The sequence below is a fragment of the Aquarana catesbeiana genome, linkage group LG09 (assembly GCF_042186555.1).
Source record: "Aquarana catesbeiana isolate 2022-GZ linkage group LG09, ASM4218655v1, whole genome shotgun sequence".
NCBI classification, from domain to species: Eukaryota; Metazoa; Chordata; class Amphibia; order Anura; family Ranidae; genus Aquarana; species Aquarana catesbeiana.
Genome location: NC_133332.1, coordinates 165,083,748 through 165,105,019, shown reverse-complemented (window position 1 = coordinate 165,105,019; position 21,272 = coordinate 165,083,748). Strand labels below are relative to the sequence as shown.

At 40.9% G+C, this 21,272-nt stretch overlaps 1 protein-coding gene across 6 annotated transcripts in view; it reads left to right on the top strand.

The window, feature by feature from the left end:
- The window catches only part of PAK3 (p21 (RAC1) activated kinase 3), a 357,376-nt gene that overhangs the window by 289,022 nt on the left and 47,082 nt on the right, over positions 1-21,272 (top strand). For all 6 annotated transcript variants that reach the window (XM_073599359.1, XM_073599358.1, XM_073599357.1 and 3 more), the window contains 3 exons: positions 6,396-6,570; positions 7,906-7,969; positions 13,596-13,644. In XM_073599359.1, the coding sequence (XP_073455460.1) occupies positions 6,396-6,570; positions 7,906-7,969; positions 13,596-13,644 (288 nt within the window). The remainder of the gene's footprint in view (positions 1-6,395; positions 6,571-7,905; positions 7,970-13,595; positions 13,645-21,272) is intronic.

Here is a 21,272-nt window from a genome sequence, read left to right as displayed (position 1 = left end):
AGAATGTGATTGATTTCTTCAGACAGCATGAACAATATTTAGTTCAGATACTGTTGATTGTGAGACCTAATTTTTTAGTTGTATAGGCTGTACAGTAGAATTCACAACTCGTCCATTTGATCAGAGAAGTATGATTTGGACACTTGGTGGTCTGGCAGGCTGGAAACATGTTAGACTCAATCTGCTATTTGCCTACTTGTTTAACTGGATCATACCTAATTACAGGCATGATGTGGTCATTTTAACATATTCTATAGTCATATCGAAACAGGGTCCTATTATTTACAACAGTTTTATCTTACAATTGGTGTCTACTGGTGGGTATCTTTTAATTGTAATCTGAGCTAGCTCAGTGTAATGTCAGTGGGATTGATGTGTCAACATATCAGTATTAAATTTCAGCTCTAGCAAGACATAAAAATGAATAGTTCATATACAAGAGGTTAAGGCACTTTGCCTGTGTGCCTCTTCTCAAGGAAACTTGCTGGGCCATGTCCTCTCAGTTGTCTCCAGTGATGGCATGCAGTTATGCAGTATTGTTGCCCTGTTTCTCTGCCCCTCCTCCTTACACCCTGTGGGTAGTGTTTGTTACTTTGAATACTCATTAGATTTTATCAACTAATAAGCATTAAAATAAATAAAATCTTAGATTTAAAATTTGTGATTAAACCATCATTTCAGCATGAACTGTTGATAATGTTACTTTTGCTAGATAGCTTGGTTGACTGGTAAAAAAATGTGAAAAAAAATATATAAATAAAGGTATATGAACTAGAGAAGGAATAAATAAATATATAAATATAATAGGATAGTCTCTTTACAGGTATGAATCGCATGATTCAGAATAAACTTTTTTGTGGGGGGTGGTAATCTTTAGGGCCTATCCGCACCTCTCCATTTCGGTGTGTTGCAGTTACATGTGCATTACTACACCACGATACCTGTGTGTTCCAGTGCTATTAATTTTCATTGCACCTCCAATGCATGTTTTTTGGACTTCATTGGAGTTGTAGCGTACAGCATCAGAAAAAGCATATTTTCTTTTTTGTGTTTGTGCTTTGTCAGCCTGTTTATATAAATGGTCTTGAATTAAGGTAATGTGTTAATGTGTGTTTCATAACGCAGAGTGCAAAGATAGACCAGTGTGAACTGGCCCTATTTGTAACAAAAATATTGGTAAACCCTGTGTTCTAGATCATTTTAGTTGATTAGAATGATACATTGGAAATCTTTACCAGCCTAACTGTGGTGTAATCATTGGAAAGGAAATTGGGGGAAAAAAATAATAAAGTAGTATAATACATCTTCTTTCCTGTTCATTAAGGGACGCAGGATGGCTTTCACCTTGAAGTTGATGCAGCCTACAGGGGTATTAGACAAACAAAAAAGTAGGCAAGTCCAGGATAACCCTCTAACTAGCAGCATGCCTCAGTTTTTTGCTAGTGTCCTGTGAGATTGGATGTATTTTTCAGGTTTGCTGTGTAAAATGTTAACTTATTTTTGCTAGCACCTTTTTCTTCAACATTTTTCTGCTTCAGAATTCATTGTTACTGAAACTGGTCTGTTTGATTGCAGCTATCCATTGTAGCTGTTCTCAGCCTGGCTTTTTGTAGTGCTGTCTCCAGACCCCACTGATCTGTATGTTGTGGGGGTAGCCTGGAAATTACCTTTTGAGCACTGGGTTTCCATATACTGCATTTTACAGACCTCATAGAGTTAAAGGATAAGCCCACCTTTAGGAGCATGTTATGATACACCCATATGTAGGGTGTAACATGTAACTTGCTCCTGTGCACCCATCGCTCTGTGACAGTGGGCATGGGATCCTCTTGCCACACTCGCTTTATTTTTTTGAAAAAAGCACATCTGTGCGAGGCTCCGCGCACACAGCCACCTCATTTGTTCAGATTCCTGTGAATGAAAACACTACAAGTACCGTCTTCCACTGCGGCAGACCTACTTGTAGTTTGAATGGTAGTAGTTTATTCAGTCTTCCACTTGCTTTGTAACTGAAAGCTCTACAGGGATATGGGCACAAAACTAGAGGAAGACTGAAATTGCACCTGTGGTCTGCTGATCGCAGGTGCAATGCTTTGCAGGCTCTAGTAAAAAGAAAAAGAAATAATACATGCAAACTTTTTCACCTGAAAAAATATGTACTTATTATTTTTTTTAAATGTGAACTTGCCCTTTAACAAGTTAGTTACTGAGCACTTTCCATGTTCAGAGCTGCTGGCATTGCCTTAGTTTCTTTAGTTTGTGCCCTGTCCCTGAAGACTCACTTAGTGAGTAGGCTGGTCAAGCTGAGCATCGGACGCTAATTAATTTACTTGGGCACCTTTAAAATTTCCTGTTTCCACTGAGCACAAGGTTAAAGATGTGGAACTGAGCCCTGACCTCTTCTGGGTGGAGTGTTGCGTGTACGTGCTCCGTGCCTTTTTCCACAGTACAGCACCGAGGAAACCTCTCCCTGCTGCTGCTCCTACTTGCAAAGAGCCATTTGAAACTTCAATCTTTGATCAGTTCCTGCAGCCCTCCTACAGTGGCTTTGGTCACTTCTGCCTATCCATCTGACCCCTAACTGCTACTAGTTGTTTGGTACCCTAAGTTGCCTTACTGCTATGTGGAAGGAGAAAGTCCCACTGTAATTGGTGCCCCCTGCTCTCACTCTACTTATGGCTCTGGGACTACATGCAGTGTGCCTACTTATGGGGTGGATGTTTGCAGCCTGAAATCCAGTTGCCCTCTGCTCCTAGTGTCTTTTCTGGCATTGGAGGCCTTTTTAGTACTGTCAAATGTGACCAGTTCCTCGGTCCTTTCAGCTGATGTTTTTATTACAGTCATGCAAGACTTTATGGCCCAAATCTCCCGGTTTAGTAACTCAGAGGCTATAAGTGCAAGTTCCACCCCCAGCAAGTTCTGAATCTGATTTGCCCATGGCCTTAGTGGCTTTTGCGTTATGGACTGTAGAGGCCCTCACTGATTCTGAATCACTCCAGTCTTTGCCTTGATGAACTTTATCCTAGAGGAGTCAGTCTTCTGCCATTACTCACAAAGTGTATTTCCCCGTTTGCAGCTAATTTGGGATAACACCAGCTTTATTATTGAGTGTTCTCATTCACACCGTATAACTTTAAAAAAAATTGCAGCTCTCTTCTTTATCCTCCAGCACTGTAAAATCCTACTGGTTATCTTTGTTTATGAGTGATTGGGCAGTTGTGTTTGCTATAATTAACCCTATCTGTACTGTGCAAGCAGATCTTCATTTTCTGCTGTAACTAGATTTGAACACAGTCAGTCAGTTCTAACAAAGGGTTAAAGATTTAGAAGCTAGACTTCGTTCATTGTATGTTAATGAGGACAGATCCACATTTTTCAAAAATCTTTTGCAGTCAGCCATGACACCTTCTCCTAAGAAACAACTAAAAGGTAAGAACTATGCCTTTCATTTTTTTTTTGGTATGCTGTGTGAATGGAAACACACAACAAACATATAGTGGGGGTTTTCTTCAATTTGACTTCAAAATGTGAGCAAATAACAAACATATAATGGAAATGCGCTTTAAGAGAGAACGTTTAAGCTCTTATAGATGTAGTGATCACAACTCTGAAACTAGAGGATCAGCTTTTTGTTTCTACCAGTGCTGTTTCAGTCTGTGGGCCTTTAGCACTCCTAAGTCCACAAAGACTTTTCCTTTACACCCATTCCAACTCTCACTTTACAGGGATTGGAAACACCCTGACAAGTGTTTGCTCCTCTAAATCATGTATTGGCCTTGTACCTGTTTGAGGAGTACTGTATAAATAAATGGTTGACCCATGCTAAGGATCCATCAGGAATCAGAGGTCTCATCGTAGAAAGATTGATAGATCGCATCCTATCCTGGGCCGGACCTCACGCTCCAGCTTTACCTTCCGTGTACATCTCAGGCATGGACAATTGGCAGGCAGACTTCCTCAAAATCCTAAAAGGTACAAAGTCTATTTAGGGCAAGGTCTGTCTTCAAACATTGAAGGCTTACTTCACTTGAGTCTTGGGGACTCCACCCTAGGACTTTCTCTGTGCGATGAATCTTCTCCTCCCTACAGCGGGGTCTGGACCATCAAAAATCAGGTTTCTGCCATTTGTTTCAGAAAAGTTGGCTTCTCACTCCTTGTTGATGACCTTTTTAGAGGGATAGTCCCATATAGCTCCCCCTGTTCTTCCTTTGCAACCCCATGGGCTCTGAATCTGGTTCTCTCTGTACTGTACGTTTAGAAACCACTGATTGAACCCATTAGAGGCATTCCTCTCTCTACTCTCACCCACAAGGTGATATTCCTTGTAGCCATAACCTCTGGGCAGTGAGTGTGAACTGGAAGCCTTATCCTGCAAGGAACTTATTTGGTTTTATGTCAGGGCAAGGTGATATTAAGGCCCAGAACTTTTTCTTGCCGAAGGTAGTTTCTGCCTTTCACCTCAGTCAGGACATCTTTCTTCTGTCCATTTGTCTGGTGCCAGTTCACTAAAATCGAATTTCCCTGGTCTATATCTCAGTAACTGCTGTTTTCAGAAAGACTGATTCCCTTTTTGTCATCCTGGATTGTCCACGTAAGGGTACACCACTGCATACCTCCCAATTTTTTGAGAGGGGATCAAGGGACACCTATTAGCAAAAGTATGTAGGCCTAGGACATCCCCCCTTAAAGGAAAATTTAAACAAAAAAACTGGTTAAACGCACAAGTGCTTTTTTTACCACCACTATTCCTTTATACTGGCTTTTGAAATTTTGCAATTTAAAAATTGGATGAAAGGTTTAGCACTGTAAAACACTTTTTGAAAGATAAATAGTGCATTTTATATACAACTATATAGATCAGACCAAAATGATTTGTACTAAATCAGGGACAGTTGGGAGCTACGCATCAGCTTCCTGTTCCACCTGCATCGCTAGATGGCTCAGCATCATCCACCCTTTCGACAGTCCACCCTTTCTTGTCAAGGTGCATTCTATCTGTAAGTGCTTTTTTGCTTCCCAGATTTTCTAGGCTGCCAGCTGGTCTTCTCTTCACACATTTTCTAATTTCCACCATGTGGATGTTGTAGCTTCATCTGATACCAGTTTCTGGTGTTAAAATATAACTAAAGGCAAAACTTTTTTTGTAGTTTTGGTTATAGTGGAGAGGTATTGGAACACCTGTGGGTTTCCATTGCTGTCTGTGCCCCCATTAGGAAGATTCACTCTCTCTACTTTTCCTGTTTAATGTTCTCATTGAAAGTGAAAGTAAAAAAAATTCCTGGGGGAACAGCAGTATTCCCTCACTTGGGAGAGATTTTCTCTCACCTCCTTATTTGGCTATGGGGCAGGAAGTAAATGGAAAACTGCTACCCCACCCCCCAATGGGACACAAATGGCAATAAAAACTTATAAGGGGTTATAATGCTCTCTTACTCTAAAACAGCAAAACTTTGTTTTTAATTAAATATTATTTTAAAGTTATACTTTAAGCCCTTCAAGCAGCTCTGTGCTGCAGACAGTCTTTAGATTTCTGTTGTGTTGTTCTTGGGCCTGTTGGGATTTGTTGGCTGTGTTGCCCACCTCTCATTTGGACTGCTTTGGAATTTTGCATTTATCACAAATTCTGTAAGAAGTCTGGATATCACTTCAAGACTGTGGACTGACTTGACTCCCATCTTAAAGTGTTATGGGTTCATCTGGTTCAATAATAATAATCAATATGTCAGTGCTAAGAACAGCTTTTTTCTAACCACATCCAAAAAAGCTGTGAGCTGGAGAAAAGATTACAATTGCACAGCAAGGACTAAATGCTTGTTTTGTGTAGGGAAGGATGAGCAGGTTGAAATACTTATATTTTTCCTCAATTTCCTGGCAGCCTGTGCACTCTGATGCTCTGAAGATGTGGGTGGGTCCTCACCCAACATAAATGCAGGACCACTGGTCCTGCATTTTACACAATTATGTCAGAGAGCTATGACTGGTCGGGCAGCAAAGAGGAGCAACTTTGCTGGACCAGTTGTACAGAGAGTAGGAAACCTTCATTAACAAGCAAGAAATAACGTTAATATTTGACATTATTATGCACTAGACAGAATGAGCATTTAACTCTTCTAGTGCAGAGGGGGCCCACTATAGGGGTAACATTTTCTACAGCCCAGCATTGAGCTTAAAGTTTTCAGATTGCAACTGTAATTTTTGGGGGACACAACTGAATTACTGCTGGGAAATAACATGTTCTGATACACTTTTTTGTACATGGGTCTTGGAATGCTTTTTGGGACTGTTTATGAAAACTGTTCTGTATTTGTCCTTATTTTAAAAAATACAGATTTGGGCCTTTTATCTCGAGCAGTTATTTTTCTAAATATTTTCTGTTTATTGTCCTGTTCATCTAGATATATACTCGTTCTGTCATTGAACCTGTGGCTGTTCCTGCTCCAGCTAAAGAGGCCTCCACTTCCCCAGTGACAACTCAGCCAGAAAACTCAAGCACGAGCACTTTGTACAGGAATACTGACCGGCAACGCAAAAAATCAAAGATGACAGATGAAGAAATCCTTGAGAAACTCAGTATGCTTCTTTTCTTGCTTTGAAGATGAGACAATGAAGCCTGCTGTTTTGGCAGGTTTAAAGCAGTTTTAAAAGTTTTTTTCTGAAAATAATAAACATGTTATATTCACCTGCTCTGTGCAATGGTATTGCACAGAGCAGTTCCGAATCTCCTCTTGTCCCCCACCAGCAAGCTTGGCCAATACACCTTTTGTCTGCCCCCATAGCAAGCGCTTAATATGAAAGCAGATGTACGGCCTTGATCCGGAGTCTGATTGTGTGCATCCATTCACACACATAGCACGGCTGAGTCTTGCCCCCCACTCTCTTCTCACTGGATTTGACTGATAGCAGCAGGAGCAAATAGCTCCCACTGCTCTCAGTCAAGCTTGTGAGAAAAGGTAGAGAGGATAAAAGACAGGCAGATGGGTGCAAGTCTGGACCAATACAGGACTAAGCGTTTGGAGGGGCAGGTAAAGGGCTACAAGTGGCAAAATGTTTTTGTACCTTAAAGTGGTTCTAAAGGCTCAAGGTTTTTTACCTTCATGCATTCTATTGATACTGGATCCACTGTATGCAGATGACCACCCATGTGAAGGAGGCCATACAGCTGCTGTCGTCTAACACCTGACCCTCTGTTTTGCCTTTGTCACCTTTGGGAGAGTTCCTATCACTTTCTGTCCTCAATAGGGATACAGTTGCCAGTAAAAAACTGACAGAGCCTTTAACCCTTCCCTACTCTATTCAAAACTATATAAAAGGTTTTGCCTGGAGTTGGACTTTAAGAATGCCACTAGTAGAAGTATATGTTCACCTAGGTTTTACTTGTACAAGAAAGTGTCTGCTCCTCAGCTATCAGTTATAGGTAACAGAGACAGTATTCAACAATCTTAGCTGGAAAATGCTGAGCAGGCCAGAGTAGACTTCTTTGTCTGATTCTCTTTATTTAACATAATGGTGGAATAAATGTGGTGTCTCCACTCAAAACTTTTGTCAGACAGTTGTAGATGACCCTGATACTCAGTTGTTATTCTGTAGGTATATGTAGGCTTATATCAAAACTTTTGGTAAAAGTTATATTGAATAGATGACTGGTGCATACAATTAAATTTTTGTATGCTTAACATGTAATCGAGGAGTCAGTGGGTTCCATATTGTAAATGACATTTAAAAACATTATACAAGTGAAGTAAATTACATTTGAATACTCTAAACTATGTTTGCCAAAGTGTAATATGTGAGATTAAGATCTTCCACAGAGCTTTACAAAAAAAATGATAAATGTATGTGCCCAAGCCTTCAAGTCTTTTAGAAATTTCTGATCTTTCATCTTTATAAATACTCTTTACCCCGCAGGAAGCATTGTAAGCGTAGGTGATCCTAAAAAGAAATACACGCGATTTGAAAAGATCGGCCAAGGGTGAGTATGCCAGAATTTCTGAAAATGTTTGTTTTATTTATTTCTTAACTCGTTTCCATCCACTTGTGGCCTGGGTGAAGAAAAGCGGATGTCCACAATGTAAAAATATTACTGAATTACTGAAATTTGTATTGTGCCTTGTATTTTGCCTTCAGATTTTTCTGTTGTTGATCGGTAGTTTATATTTTCTTATTTACAATAGTGGGGACAAAGATTGACAAATGTTCATCTCGGAAAGAACAGTGTGGAGGACTCTTACAATTTCTTGTCTTCCTGATAATTTCAGCAAATGGCTGTTAGAGCAGAGTGAGATGAGTATGGCTTGCCTATGTGATGCTAATCCTCCAGTATATTCTACCAATCTAATGCAACGAGTATTGCTGATGTGCAGCTTTCTCTGCCCATGTGTTTCCTATAGGTTTATGGGTTTAAATTTGTAGGTTCCCAAAATAACAAGCAACTGCTTGGCGCAGGACCTGTGCTGTTTCATCTGACAGTGGACACACTCTTTATCGTATGTCTCCTTGTTAAGTGTTTCTTGGCAGGGTAGTACAGGTAATAAGGTTTGTGAGACAGCCAAGGCATACATTTAGTGTTGATTTAGAAACATGAGATCCAAGCTTATGGTGATGCAAGACTCATATTTCAGTAAAAAAACATATAGTTGTGCTCATAAGTTTACATACCCTGGCAGAATTTATGATTTCTTGGCCATTTTTCAGAGAATATGAATGATGGCACAAAAACATTTCTTCTACTCATGGCTAGTGTTTGGCTGAAGCCATGCATTATCAAATCAGCTGTGTTTACTCTTTTTAAATCATAATCACAACAGAAACTACCCAAATGACCCTGATCAAAAGTTTACATACCCTGGTGATTTTGGCCTGATAACATGCACACAAGTTGACACAAAGGGGTTTGAGTGGCTATTAAAGGTACATCCTCACCTGTGATCTGTTTGCTTGTAATTAGTGTGTGTATAAAAGGTCAATGAGTTTCTGGACTCCCGACAGACCCTTACATTTTTCATCCAGTGCTGCACTGACATTTCTGGATTCTGAGTCATGGGGAAAGCAAAATAATTGTCAAAGTATCTGCGCGAAAAGGTAGTTGAACTGTATAAAACAGGAAAGGAATATAAAAAGATATCCAAGGAATTGAGAATGCCAGTCAGCAGTGTTCAAACTCTAATCAAGAAGTGGAAAATGAGGGGTTCTGTTGAAACCAAACCACGGTCAGGTAGACCAACTAAAATTTCAGTCACAACTGCCAGAAAAAATATGCGAGATGCAAAGGAAAACCCACAATTAACTTCAGGTGAAATACAGGACTCTCTGAAAACATGTGGTGTGGCTATTTCAAGATGCACAATAAGGAGGCACTTGAAGAAAGATAGGCTGCATGATCGAGTCGCCAGAACAAAGCCATTACTGCGCAAATGCCACAAAGTATCCCGCTTACAATTTGCCAGACGGCACAGAGACAAGCCTCAAACCTTCTGGCACAAAGTCATTTGGAGTGATGAGATCAAAATTTAGCTTTTTGGCCACAACCATAAACACTACATTTGGAGAGAGGACAGGGCCTATGATGAAAGGTACATCATTCCTACTGTGAAACACGGAGGTGGATTGCTGATGTTTTGGGGATGTGTGAGCTACAAAGGCACAGGAAATTTGGTCAAAATTGATGACAAGATGAATGCAGTATAGAAAAGTAAGTATTCCCGCGCTAATATGGAGACTAGTATAAAAATTCATATGGTGCAGCAGACACCGTGAGGGTCAAACACTACCCACAGTAAGGTATATAAAAAAATCAATAGATGGTGTTGCTCTCCAAGAAAAATAAAGTGCTAAAATACAGTGACAATCAAGTAATACACGTACTGATATATGTAAATTATCAAATGCATTGATCCACAAAGAATAAATATGAGAATGATCAGTAAAGTGCAATAAATGCAAATAAAGTGACTGTGGTGTATAAATATTAAAACGTCCACAATGCATAAATAATAAAAAAAATATTCAACAGTAGTCCATATGTATGAAAGTGCAAATAGTGCGGATGAATCACAAACTGGAAGTGATGTTTATCTTCCAACCATAAGAAGGTGCAAAGTGCAAACCAAAGGTGCTAGCTGACATCAATAAGTGGCACTGTGATTTAAGTGCTATGAATCTTTGGTGCAAATGGCACCCGTAGGTGTGCTAACTTCTTACCTTACTGCTGTAAGGTAAGCAGCATTCAGAGAAAACAGAGGGGGTGGGTGGTCACTCAATAGGAGGAGGGGGGTCTCCTATCCGTTCCTCCTGAGGGCTTCCAGTATATGCAGAGCCTAGAAGGTGATTCCTCTAAATGCCTTTTTCCAGGACTAGGTAAATAGCCAAACACAGCTCAAATGCATCAAACCGGGTATATAGAATAATACAGTGTATCAAACAAGCGGCGAGCTCGCGGCCAGGACGTCATTTCCGGTGTCCGTATGTCCAACGTGTGCCGTCACTGTCACGTGAATTTTTCGGGGATAAATTATGGCCAACGGAATTTCAGGTGTGATCAATTTTCAGAGATTAACACCGTAGCTTGTGGACTCTAACTTTTTCACAAAGACAAAATAATATACACCAATTTGGGTTATTTTACCAGAGATAAAACAGTATAACTTTTGGCCAAAATATATGACGAAAAATTACTAATTTGGAAAATTTTATAACAAAAACTTAAGAAAAATGCATTTTTTTTACAGAATTTTCGATCTTTTTTTCTTTTTATAGCGCAAAAAATAAAAAACCCAGCGGTGATTAAATACCACCATAAGAAAGCTCTATTTGTGTGAAAAAAAAGGACAAAAATTCATATAGGTGCAGTGTTGCATGATGGAGTAATTGTCATTCAAACTGTGAGAGCACCGAAAGCTGAAAATTGGTCTGGTTAGGAAGGGGGTTTAAGTGCCCAGTGGTTAAGAACTGGGGTATGTAAACATTTGATCAGGGTCATTTGGGTAGTTTCTGTTGTGATTACGATTTAAAAAGAGTAAACACAGTTGATTGATAATAAATGGCTCCAGCCAAACACTAACCATGAGTGAGAAAAGTTTGTGATATTCATAATCATATATAATTCAAATCATAAATTCTGCCAGGGTATGTAAACTTACGAGCACAACTGTGTATAATATATATACACACACACCGATCAGACATAACAAGTAAACATGGTGTCCCTAAGGTTGATGAGTTGAAAGTAGAAAAATATGCATCACAGTTTGTTGTGTATGGAGCTGTGTAGCTGCAGATCACTCAGGGTGCCTATGCTAACCCACAGCCCAAAGCTCCAATAATGGGCATGTGAGCATGTAAAAGAAGGTGGCCTAGTCTGTTTTGTCACATTTTTTACATGTGGATGGCTCGGCACATGCTCATTGCTTGCCTGGGAAAGAGATGGCACCAGGATGCAGTATAGGAAGAAGGCAAGCTGTGCAGGGTTTGGGCTAAGTTTTGCTGGCCTTGCCATCTGGATGTTACCTGATACGTACCACCTACCTAAACATTGTTACTAACCAAGTACACCTCTTCATGGAAGTTGCCTCTTTCAAAGAGATAATGCCCCATGCTACAATTCAACAATGGTTCAAGAATGGAACACAACGAGTTTGAGGTGTTGGTTTGGCCTTCAAATTCTCCAGATCTCAATCCATCGAGCATCTGTGGAAAGTGTTGGAAAAACAAGTCAGATTCTTTGAGGCCCTAACTCATGACTTAAAGTGTAAGTTCACCTTTACAGAAAATCTGTGCCAGATACCACAACATACCTCCAGAGGTCCAGTGGCATCCATGCCTTGATGGGTCAGGGCTGTCTTGGTAGCAAAAAGGAGACCTACTCAAAATGTGGTGGTAGTAATAAAGTTGTCACTGATCTGTGTGTGTGTAGTTATATGGAGAGAAAACTCAAACCCCTGCCCCTGACAGATAAACCCATAGGGAAAATGTTAGAGTACATGTTACTATGAAAGTACCTATTGTCTACAAAAAGTATTTAAAGCTTTTTTGTTGCAAATTCAGCTCAGGTATTTCTGAATGTTCAATACTGCTAGAATAAGGGAGAGGTGGGGGCTTCCTCTGCATTCTCTGTTACTAGAAGGTGTTTTCCATCTTTGTCATTTTAAGACTGATGACCTCTTTAGTGTTAACAAAGGAATTATAGTTATCTTGTGGCTTCTGAACTGCTGTATTTCATACACGAGTTTTAACATTCAATTTATAGTACAAACACATTACGGATGGTTACACACTGCCTCCTAGTGGAGATATGGTGTTGTAATTCATAGAGCTACATGGAATAAAACAATGAAATAATCTGTACTCGCTTGTACTACATGCCTAGTCTTTTCATTTTGCCTGTGTTGTCAGGGATAAGTTAACTCATGTTAACTCATAAAAGAACAATAAATAAATTATTGGTTGTTAGGTTATTATTATGCTTTGCAGAACAGAAAAGGGATAACCATATGACTGAGATTAAAAACAAAAAAAACAAACAACTTGTCTTTTGGATTTATATAATCATGGCTTTTGGTTTCTCTCTACAAAGGCATCACCTGGCCACCATGTTGATTCTGATAAACTGTAGTGACTGACCCGTCAAATATATCAATCAAGATAGTTTCACAGATTCCATATAGATCTGTGTAGAAGTTTTACATATCTGAATCCCTGAAAGCTTGAGTGGGCAGCTCATTAATGTCAATAGAAATGGAAGATATGTTTCCCTCAGTCATCTCTATGTGCATATTTAGTTACTTCATAAGAATTAAACTTTTTTGCCCATCATGCAGCCCTGAAACTGCAGTCTTGCATCTCCAGCTGCTACAGAGATATGACAGTGATGGACATGGACAGGTTTGGCTGCATACACAAACAAGATACATTGATGTTGAGTGTGCCTGGTGGGCCACCTTGAATGGTGGGCCTATCTTTGTGTAGGAAAGGCTTGGGTCTTTGCGCCTTTTCTGATGCTAACAGTGCTGTGAATGTCACCAACAAGTGGTAAGTAGCAAGTAGTAATAAACTTATTTTGTCAAGGAGTTGAATCAATTACATTTCAACGCAAAACATGCATGCACACAGACACACACACACAAGTTGATAAAAAACTACTAACATTAGTAAAATTGAAAGAAAACAGAAGAGGAATCCAAATCAAATCAATATTTGTTGTGACCAACCTTTACCTTCAAAACAACATAAATTCCACTAGGTACACCTGCATACAGCTTTTGAAAGAATTTGGCAAGTAGGTTGTTGCAAACACCTTGGACTTTAAAAGCACTCAGGTCATATTTATGTACCAAATACAACCAAATCAGTAAGGGAATAATGTCAGAGCACAACACAATAATTTCTATACTTTGTATGGGATCAAGTGCTGAATCAATAATGTCTTCAGATTACCAGTATTTATTCATTTTTTGTTCCAAACATGCCATAAATGTTAGTGACTTTATTTTTTAAGACTGCATATAGGTTTTTTTTGTTTATTTTTTTTAATTTATTCCACATTCATTGTAACAGATCTCATAAACTTGCTAATCATCTGTTATGATCTTTGTGTTTTACAGAGCATCTGGTACAGTATACACAGCTATAGACATTGCTACAGGCCAAGAGGTAGGCTGGATGTAAATCTTGCTAGAATTATAGACTTCTCAAACATTTTATTTAATTCACATATGCTGTGCATTGTTGTGCCTTCTACAGGTTTTGTGGTTTTTATATTGATCATATGATCCTTCAGTAATGTAATCTTTTAAAGGTAAAGTCCAGCCAAACATGAAGATTTTAAATTTAAACTCAATAGGAAACACAGGTTACCCAATGTATGGCTTTTATTTTTATACTGGTTTTGGACAGGTAAACCTGGCTGCCCTGTTTGGTATGCATTTGTTCTGAATTGCCCTGAATTTGAGCCTGCAAATACAGACTGTTCCTTAGTTACAGCACAGACCTATGCAATTTCCAGTGGGATTGCTTGTACAAAATCATTTGACAAAATGTGCATGATGAATGTTCTTGCAATAGTTTATATAAAACCCAGATTAAGATGCAATGACCCTGATTCGTCATGCTACAGTAGCAATTAAGGTACACCTAATTTAGAGCCGAAGGCATTCTAAAACAATATATGATTGAGCAGCCACTCTTGCATGTCTTGCATGCATTGTTGAGTGCACCTTTGTATTCTCCAAGCATATCCGCATAGTGTTTGTTTTCTTATATTCTGTTCCATAAGCTGTTTTAGATACACTGCTCCTTTCTGCTAAGCATACAGTCTAAGCAGACTAAGGGCTCGTTAACGCATGTTGATTATGAAAAACAAAGCTCAGGCGTTCTTGTGCGATACTTGGATATAGAATTGCCACTGACTGTATGCTATGGCTCCCTTCCTTCTTATGTTGTGGGGATGTTGATATTGTGGCTGTATGGGATTGACGCTCTTGGAGCAGTACTAACTCTTTCAATATATGATGATTCCTCCCAGCAATTGATGGCTGTAGTCGCATTAGTATCACTATTGATGGATTGGCTATCTAAGTGGTGTAGTGATATAATATGGGTAGTTGTATACCCTATGTTTCTATCTCTTTACCTTATACTATTTATCTAAGCTCCTGAGGAAGCCAAATATCTCAATACATGTTGAGCCAAAGTTACAGCAGGCTACTTTGACCTAGGCCTAATGTTTCTGGTTTCTATCTTGAAACATGTTGAGTCAACGTTTCAACAGGTTACTTTGACCTAGGCCTAATGTTTCTGGATTCTACTAGCCTTCAAGCAATCAAGTGCCTTTTTTAATGGACTATGGGACTGGTCTACTATACACACACTAGTTGCTTGTCCTGAGTATATACAATTTTATTATAGATTTTATGAATTTGCCTCTATCAGTTTGTACTAATAAAAATGTGTATGTTTTTAACTGGCTCCTATAAAGTCCTTGTTTATACCAAATAGGACGTGACATTCTATACTCAATCATACACCCACTGCACCACCCCATGATTGGGTAGCCCCAAGAATCATCTAATGTATGTATTGTTTTGGAAAGCGGTAATGACGGCACTTTTGTGAGCAAACTTCACCCAAGGTAAGAGGTCTGACCAGTTGTTATGGTGGTCAGAAATATATCAATGTAGAAACTGCTCCAAGGCTTGGTTGGCTCGTTCAGTGGCTGCATTGGACTGCGGGTGATATGCAGAGGAGAAGGAAAGCTGAATTCCCAACTGTGCACAAAAGGCTCGCCAAATCCTGGAGACAAACTGGCTACCCCTGTCTGAGATGATAACCTTGGGTGGCCCATGTAACCTGTAACCGAAAGATCACTCGCAAAAATGGATGCTAGTTCTTTGGATGTGGGCAATTTCTTTAGTGGTATACAATGTGACATTTTCGAGAACCGGTCAACCACCATAAGAATAACTGTGTTGCCCTGGGAGATGGGTAACTCCACAATAAAATCCATAAACAGGTGGGTCCAAGGCCTCTCTCCATTGGGTAAGGGTTATAGGAGGCCCACCGGAAGGTATCATGGTGTCTTACTCTGAGCACACACACGGAACAAGCGGCTATGAAGGCGGTTACATCAGCGCAGAGACTCGGCCACCAGAATTGTTAAAAATAGCACAAATGAGTTGATTCTTCCCTGAGTGGCCAGCTGCCCTGGGAGAATGGTAAGTCTGGAGCAAAGCAGTGTAGAGATTCTCAGGGATAAAGCAGTGGTCACCAGGTTTCTCAGGAGGAGAATGGATCTGAGTGGCCAGAATTTTCTCACCCTCCGATGAAGTGATACTAGTACAAACAGTGGCCAGAATATGAATGGGAGGTATCACAGGAGCAGAAATCAACTCCATCTTGGAAGCAGAGGAAAACTGACGCGACAGCACATCAGTCCTTACATTTTTAGTACCGGGTAAGAATGAGACTACGCAATTGAAGCTTGACAGAAAGAGCCATCGTGCCCTTCTGGGAGATAAGCGTTTTGCCTCAGACAAGAATGTGAGATTCTTATGGTCAGCCAAAATGAGGACTGGCACAGTGGTACCTTCGAGGAGATGCCTCCATTCTTTAAAAGCTAAAATGATAGCTAACAATTCTTTGTCCCCAATCTCATAATTGCATTCTGCAGGAGACAATTTCTTAGAAAAGTAGCCATAAGGATGCATAGCGCTCTGAGGTAGGACGTTGAGACAGAAGGGTGCCTACTCTAGTCTCGGATGCATCGACCTCAAGAATGAAGAGTAACGTAGGATCAAGATGTGCCGGCACAGTTGCTGAAACAAAGGCAGCCTTGAGAGACTCAAAGGCTTTAACCTCCCTGGCGGTATGATTATTTCAGATTTTAGGTGCTGAAAGCGGTACAATTATTTTGCACAGAAATTTGGCGTTTTATATTATAGGCCTGTAATTCTTAGGAATAATTCACTTAAATCTGTCCAAACGAGAGTCTAGTAGACAACCCGGGTATGATAAAGTTTGAAAAACGAAATAAAAAATTAATATAATAAATAATTATAAATAATTATACCAAATAATAATAATAAAAATTATTCAATAATGTAATCAAATCAAAAACACTGAAATTTGCTCAGTTGCAGAATTGTCGCTTTCATTACTTTTAGTGTTTGATGACGGATTTCTCCACAAATCACTATCACTCAATTCTGCAAGTGATTCTAATTTATTATCGCTGTTTTCTAGCTGGTCTAAAACCACTTTTGATGTAAAGGGACACTTTATGGTTGCTATGGACAATCTCCAGTTTCCAGGAAGAAAGAACAGTTTTTATAATATAAAACTGCATGCAGGACACTGGGCAGACCACTAGGGACAAAGGGGATATGTAACTATTTGATACAGTACTGTAATCTGTAAGATTACAGTATACTGTATCTGTACTGTGTGTTTTACTTTTTGAATTTGGCGCCGAACTCCGTCCCCGTGCGTCGCAACGCTCGCAGGGGACGGAGCTCAGCACTGTGAATCGAGCGAGACACGGCGGCTCGCCGATCACAGCGGGGAGACATCACAGGATCCAGGGGACAAGGTAAGTATTCTCTACATGGATCCTGCGATGCGATCCCGAGTCTGATCCCGAGGGATACCGCATTTGGTATTGAAAATCCACCCCGAGCCAGACTCGGAAATACCGCTAGGGGGGTTAATGGAGTTGGTAGGCCAATTCTGTGGGTTACTGTCCTTTCTGGTCATATCAGGGGTTTGACCAGAGAAGAGAAGTTACGGATACATTTCTGATAATTGGCAAAGCCAAGAAAACGTTGTAGCGGACGTAGACCTATGGGTCTAGGCCACTGTAGAACTGCAGATAGTTTCTCTGGGTCCATCAAAAACCCAGCAGTAGAAAAGACAACTCAGAAATTTAACCTGTTTGTGATGGAACTCGCACTTTTCCAACTTGCAATACACGTTATTGTCTCTCAGCCTCTGTAGCACACGGGAGACATCTGTGTGGTGGCTCTCTAGGAATTTGGAATACATGAGAATATTGTCGAGATAAACCACCACACATTGCTGCAGCATGTCTCAGGGGACATTGTTGATGAATTCCTGAAAAACTGCAGGAGCATTGCAAAGACCAAACGGTATTACGAAGTATTCGTAATGTCCTGTCTTGGTATTAAATGCAGTTTTCTATTCGTCGCCCTCCTGGATCCTCACGAGATTGTATGCCCATCTCAGATTGAGCTTCATAGAAAATCGTTGCTCCCTTGAGGAGGTCAAATAACTCTGTAATCAATGTATAGGATAGGCGTCCTTAATCGTGATATGATTGAGACCCCTATAAATCAATACAAGGTCTCAGTTCACCACTCTCTTCTTTTTCACAAAGAAGAAGCCAGCACCAGCAGGAGACAAGGATTTGCGGATGAACCCACGAGAAAGTGCGTTGGCAGATAATGGGTAAACCTGGCCGCATGGGGGGCATGGCACCAGGTTGAAGGTCAATTGCACAATCATATGAACAGTGTGGAGGCAAACTACCAGCTTGACATTTGTCAAAGACATTGCTAAATTTGCAGTACTCCTCTAGCAAGGAGGAGAGTGAAGAGGTGCACAAGACCTTAACCACTTCCTGAAAACTTGTTTTACTGCATTGTGGCGACCAGGAGAGAACCTCAGCACGATGCCAATCGAACGAGGAGGTTGTGCCTCTGTAATCAAGGAAAACTAATGACCACCAGGTGATGGGTTGGGGAAATGACTTGGAATTGGATTATCTCATGGTGAAGAGCCCCTACAGCCATGGTCAACAGAGCAGTCTCATGAGTCACATGGGCAGGCTGTAGAGGCCTCCCATTAATATCATTAATGGCCAATGGAGTGGCACGAAGGTGCAGCAGAATCGAGTTCTTAGCCACAAAGGCACTATCTATCAATGAACAGGCCGATTAGAGCCTGTGTCTCAATGGACAAATCAGACCAAGAAAGGGTGACCGGAACTAGAGGCTTATCCTTTAGGATAAATGGAGACGTAACAACGCCACCTAAGGTCTGTCCCCTACAAGACCTCAGGTGCAAGCATTTCCTGGACGGGTAGCACAAGACTTCAAAAAGTGACCTGCCTGGCCACAATAAAGGCACAATTTCCCCCTTCTCCTAAAGGCCCGCAAGGAGATTTTTGACGCCCAACTGCATGAGTTCTACTTCACTGGCGGACTCAGTACCAGGAGACATGGGAGGTGAGGGAGGTAAGGGTGGGAATGCAAAGCTTGGAGCCAAACATAGAGTAGGCTTCCTTAAAGGAAAGTCTCTCTCGGAGTCTAGATTAAATGTGAATGACGAACGTGATCAACTTCTCCAGATCCGTAGGTATGTCTTGGGCTGCTAACTCACCAAGAGACCATGAGAAAAAGCAGCCACGAGGGCCTCATTGTTCCAAGTGACCTCTGCTGCCAGAGTACGGAATATGGCATCAATGGCGTAATCGGCAACAGTTCTTGTACACTGTTTGATGGACATGAGGTTCTCCACAGCAGAAGTGGAGCATGCGGGGACGTAAAATACCATTTTAAAGGAAGCCACAAACTCAGGGTAATTCAGGACAATGGGTTTTTGCATCTCCCATAGGGGTTTTGCCAAGGCTCTATCAGAAAGTAAAGAAATAATGAAGCCTGCTTTTCTTCTGTCCGTGGGGAACGACTGGGGCAGCATCTCAAAGTATATCCCACCCTGGTTGAGAAACCCTCTGCATTGAACTGGATCACCCCCAAATCGCTGGGAAAGAGGATTAGAACCAGACATACCTCTTACAGAGGTAATATTCGAGGCAGGTGCCTGCACAGAGACTGGACAGGGAAGACCTGCAACACAGGTTGCACCGGAACAGCCACAGTGGGAGGATCCAGGTGAGCAGTGTGAATCAGGAGCGTCTGTAACGCTATGGCAAACTGATCCATGCGGTGATCCTGCTCCTTCAATCTGGAAAAAATATTCCCACTAGGTGGATTGCTTGCATCTTCTGAATTCATGGCTTTCGCCTACTGTCAGGAACCATGAATCAGACGGAGACAGCAAATGCAGTAAAAATCACACCTTTTAAAAAAATGGTACAAATAGTAAACCTAGTCAAAACATAGCCGGTGTTAGGTAGCTAATGCGGGCAGCCAGAACAAGCCAGTAAATCAGGAAGCCAGAGATCAGCGTGGTCGGAGGCCGCAGACAGGATCAGGAACCAGAAGTGACGTCAGACAGGCAAGTCTTCAACAGGAACACAGCAGAGCCTCCAGATATGTTTGACCAAGGCGAAGGCACAGAAGGAATGAAACCAGGCAGTTTAAATAGCCAGAAGGGGCTGGCTGTAGGCTGGACTGACGAGCAGGAATTGATCACCAGGTGAGCCACTGTAGATCGATGAGTGCTCGCAATTAACCGACAGCTGAGCAACCTGAGTACTGAGAGGGGAGGGCTGGGAGCCCAGCCCTGACACTTTCATAGTGCAGAAGGGTTTATTTAATATAGCATGAATGATGTGTTTTCATTGTGCTTATGAAGCATTAAAAAGATTTAAGAATGCTCAATAAATGTCCATGAAAGTGTTGCTTTTCTAGTGGTAAGTGCTTAAATGGGAAGTGATGTAGAGGAAATTATCTACTTTAAGGTGTGGTTAAGTTGTGGTGTGATAGCAGACATGTTTTGTGAATTCTCAAGATGGATGTGTATACCTGATCTCTTTAACACTTGGTTTGGTCCAGCTCATCTTTGTGACTGATATTAATGCTCAATGCCTCTGCTCCTGTATGGCACTGGCAGTATTGCTGGCTGGTTTGATGATTTTGCCTGCACACAGAAGCAAATTGTGTTGCCATACAGCTGCTCTGTACAAACAGGAAGAGACTGGAGCTGCTCTGTTCTAGTTCTCCATTTCCCAGTGCATTCTGGGATACAGGAACCTCCAATCTCTCTGTGTCCCAGCTAACACTTTATAAATGCTTCAATAACATGCTATAGGAGCTTTTAGGTGTGGTTACAGAGCATTACCATTGATCCACATGTGAACGAGCTTTAACTACCTCCTGCCTGCCATATTGTATAAGTACAGAGAGCAGTCACAGAAAGAGCAGAGTTGTCTTTGAAGTTTTGGCAGTAGGCGATAAACTGGCTTCACCCCCTCTACAACATGTTGGCACCTAGCAAGGAAATATCTTGGTCCTGGGACATATGTGAGTAGAGTTTTTTTGTTCACTAATCGTGCACTGTTGAGTTGCTTATAAGCTGAATTTACATTTGGCATTGGTTTCTGTAAATACTATAAAATAGAGGGTTGCTTTTCTTTGGATAGAGTAAGGAAGGGTTATAACCCCAGTTTTTTTCTTTTCTTTTGCTGCCATCTGCGTCCCATTGGGGAGATTTCCCTTCACTTTCTGTCCCATAGCTACAACAGGAAGTGAGAAGAAATCCCTGCAAATTAAGGGAATCCCTTGGGGCCCCCAAGTCATCAGAACTAATGTCTCAATTGGAAAATTTCCCCTCTATTACTTTTCCGGGGACAACCCAAAACTTACAGGACAAAATAGAGAGGGTGAATCTCCCTAACAGGAACAGAGATACCAATAAAAACTAACAGGCGTTCTATGCCTTCTTCAATCTAAAACTAAAAAAATATACTTTAAGGACCTTAAAGCGGAACGTCACCCAAAAGCGGAAGTTCCGCTTGTTTGCATCCTCATGCTCCCCCCCCCTTCCTCCACTGCTACATTTTGACACTTTTTGTGGGAGGGAGG